Here is a 3,320-nt window from a genome sequence, read left to right as displayed (position 1 = left end):
TTTTTTTTTTTTTTTTTTTTTTTTTTTTTTTTTTTTTTTTTAGCAAAACATTTATTGGTACGTTTTAGAGAGATGTACACAATGATAACATTCATTACAGGGAATTTGTACCTATACATGATATATCTTACTTCTCTTCTCATCCCCCCTTAACCCCTCTTCCCTTCCTTATTTACACGAGTTGTTTCCATTTTTCCTTCTATTTTATATTTTCTTGTCCTTTCTTTTCTTTCCCCTTCCGTCTCCCTTGTTCCCCTTCTCATTTGAACATTTTCTTCCCATTTCCCACTGTCTGTTATACATGTTAGTCTCTCTTTCCACTTTTGGTTTCTCACACCAGAGAAACAATACAGTATTTAAATATATGTGTCTGATTTATTTCACTTTTTTTTTTTTTTTGTACTGAGAATCAAACTTGGGACCTTGAGTTTGCTGGGCAGGCACGATGCCACTGAGCTGAATCCTGGCCCTATTTTGCTTATGAGTATGGTCTCAAGGTGCATCTATCTATTAATTTATTTATTTTGGTACCAGAGATTGAACTTGGGACCTTATGCTTGTGAAGCAGGTGGTGGAACTACTGAGCTAAATCTCTGGCCCTAGGGTGCATCAATTTAGCTAGAAATGTCTGGAGCTCATCTTTGTTTATGGTAGAGTAGGACTCCATTGTATTAAAAAAAAACTTCTTTATCCATCCATCAGTAGATGGGCAATTGGGCTGTTTCTAAGATTTTGCTATTACATGTGCTGCTATAAACATGGGTGTGTGTGTATATATATATATTGCTGTGGTGTGATGCTGTTAATTCTTTTGGAAAGATACCAAGAAGGGGAATAGCTGGGTTGAATGCAACCTTCAGTTTTAGTTCTTTGAGAGATGGCCACACTGATTTCCACAGTGGATGCACCAGTCTACACTCCTACCAATAGTGAAGAAGGGTTCCTTTTCCCCTCTGGCATTTGTTATTGGTTATTTCTTGAAAATAGCCATTTTTTTCTGGAGTGAGATGGAATCTCAGAGTTTTCATTTGCCTCTCTCAAGTGACCAGTGATGTTGAATATTTTTTCATATATTTGCTGTTTCTACTTCTTTGTCTGAGAAGAATCTGCTCATTGAAGATGCCCATTTTTTTAGTGGGTCTTTCAATTTGGGGTGTCTGATGTTTTTTAGTTCTTTATATATTCTAGATATTAGTCCTTTGAAGAACTGCTGGAAAAAAATTTTTCCCACACTATGGGTTGTCTTTTCACTCTGTTGGTTTCTCTTGCTGCCTTTGCTTAATTTCACCCTAGAGAAGTTTTTTTGTTTTTTGTTTTTTTGGGCTTTTTTTGGTTTTTGAGACAGGGTCTCACTATGTAGTTGAGACTGACCTGGAACTCATTATGTACCCCAGGTTGATCTCGAACTCACAGCGATCCTCCTGCCTCAGCCTCCCGAGTGCTGAGGCGTGTGCCACCATGCCCGGCCAAGTTATTGTTTTTTTAAAAAAATTCTCTATGGTGATGTTTTTTAAAAATAATGCAAGTTTGGGCCAGGGATTGGCTCAGTGGCACTGTTCCTGCCTTGAAAGCACAAGGTTCTGAGTTCAATCCCTGGTACCGAAAAAACAACAACAACAAATAATGCAAGGTCTGTTTCACTGTTTTTGACCTCACAGGGCTGCAGGAGGGTCACCACCTGGTAGCTGATCCTGCATATTCAGCTCTCCTGTGGTCTTCACAGTTGCCACTTACTTCCTCTGGGACCTGGGGGGAAGGAGGATAAATGGTTTGCCTCCCTTACTCTACTGGAGTCCAGCAGTCCCCTAACCCCAGCCTTGTACCCAACCCTTGTCTCATGCTGGGTCTCCTTGTGTCTCCAGGGCAGCAGCTGAGCTGTGGCGCAGCCTAAGTCGGAACCAGCGAGTAAATGGGCAGGTGCTGGTGCAACTGCTGTGGGCACTGAAGGGGGCTTCTAGGCCTGAGCCCAAGGCATTGGCGGTGAGTGGCTCCAGCTGGTCCAGGTGGGGGTGAATTAAATGTGGACTGCACATCTCCCTCTAGGCTTTGTTCTCACCTTGTCCTGGTGCCCTACCCCTCTGGAGCCTGACTTGACCCCAGTGCAGCTCAAGCCTGAGTGGACTGCTTGCTTCACAGGCCACACGTGCCCTTGGGGAGATGCTGACTGTATCAGGCTGTGTGGGAGCCACACGAGGCTTCTACCCACACCTGCTGCTTGCACTAGTCACGCAGCTACATGAGTTAGCTCGTGATGGGTGCTCTCCTGAAAGTCCTAAGGTTTGGGTCCTATCCCACAGAGGGCCACCACACAGCCATGCCAGGTGAGAAAAGACACCTGGATAAGTGGGGAATGGGCCAGCACCTTCTTGGCTCTCACTATCCATTCACCTGCTGCTCCCAATTCAGCTGCACAGTGGAAGCATTGAAGGCCCTGCTCACTGGAGATGGTGGCCGCATGGTGGTCACATGTATGGAGCAGGTGGGAGGCTGGAGGAGACTGGTAGGAGCCCACACCCACCTGGAGGGTGTCTTGCTGCTGGCCAGGTGAGGGGGGACTCCAAAGGGCACACCTAGAGGAGGCTTGATACTGGCCAGGTGCAATGGCAAGGGCATGAAGTAGGGGGGCTTCTCCAAGGCACCCAAGCAGAGGGAGAGCTCCTCTTTGTTCATGCCAGTGCCATGGTAGCACATGCAGACCACCACCTGAGAGGCCTCTTCGCAGACTTGCTTCCCCGGCTGCGCAGCACTGATAACTCACAGCGCCTCACGGCTATAGCTTTCTTCACCGGGGTGAGCTCATTTCCCTAAAAAGTGGAAGGGGGGCTGCTTACTTGAACCCTAAGTGGCCCCGGCCCACTCAGGGACCAAGAGCATGCTGACTTCATGTCCTCTGCCAGCTGCTGCAGAGCTCGCCTACCGCACGGCTACTGCGGGAAGACGTCATCTTGGAGCGGCTTCGCACCTGGCAGCGTGACCCGGAGCCCACGGTGCGCTGGCTGGGTCTCTTAGGCCTCCGCCACCTGGCACTGAATTGCAGGAAGGTAAGACCCGGCTGGCATGGGAGTGGGATGAGGTCTGCCCGGGGTGGCCACTAGACCTGATCCCCACAGATACGGCACATGAGTACTCTGCTGCCTGCTCTGCTGGGCGCGCTGGGCGAGGGTGATGTGCGGCTCGTGGGCACAGCGCTGGGTGCACTGAGAAGGCTACTGGTACAGCCGGGTGCGCCTGTGCGGCTCCTGAGCTGGCAGCTCAGACCACGCCTCCCACTGCTGCTGGATGACGTAAGCAAGACCCCGCCCTGGCCCCTCGTGACCCCC

At 48.9% G+C, this 3,320-nt stretch overlaps 1 protein-coding gene across 1 annotated transcript in view; it reads left to right on the top strand.

Annotated features, from left to right (window-relative positions):
* The window catches only part of Mroh6 (maestro heat like repeat family member 6), a gene marked incomplete at its 3' end in the record, with an annotated part of 6,578 nt that overhangs the window by 1,440 nt on the left and 1,818 nt on the right, over positions 1-3,320 (top strand). The window contains exons 4-9 of the mRNA XM_010639275.2: positions 1,863-1,980; positions 2,137-2,321; positions 2,407-2,544; positions 2,676-2,790; positions 2,898-3,041; positions 3,111-3,284. Coding sequence (XP_010637577.2) covers positions 1,863-1,980; positions 2,137-2,321; positions 2,407-2,544; positions 2,676-2,790; positions 2,898-3,041; positions 3,111-3,284 — 874 coding nt within the window. The remainder of the gene's footprint in view (positions 1-1,862; positions 1,981-2,136; positions 2,322-2,406; positions 2,545-2,675; positions 2,791-2,897; positions 3,042-3,110; positions 3,285-3,320) is intronic.

Source organism: Fukomys damarensis, unplaced genomic scaffold (assembly GCF_012274545.1).
Source record: "Fukomys damarensis isolate Sample0158 unplaced genomic scaffold, DMR_v1.0_HiC HiC_scaffold_73937, whole genome shotgun sequence".
Lineage (NCBI taxonomy): Eukaryota > Metazoa > Chordata > Mammalia > Rodentia > Bathyergidae > Fukomys > Fukomys damarensis.
The sequence above is the reverse complement of the archived record's forward strand: the minus strand, read 5'-3'. Positions and strand labels throughout refer to the sequence as shown.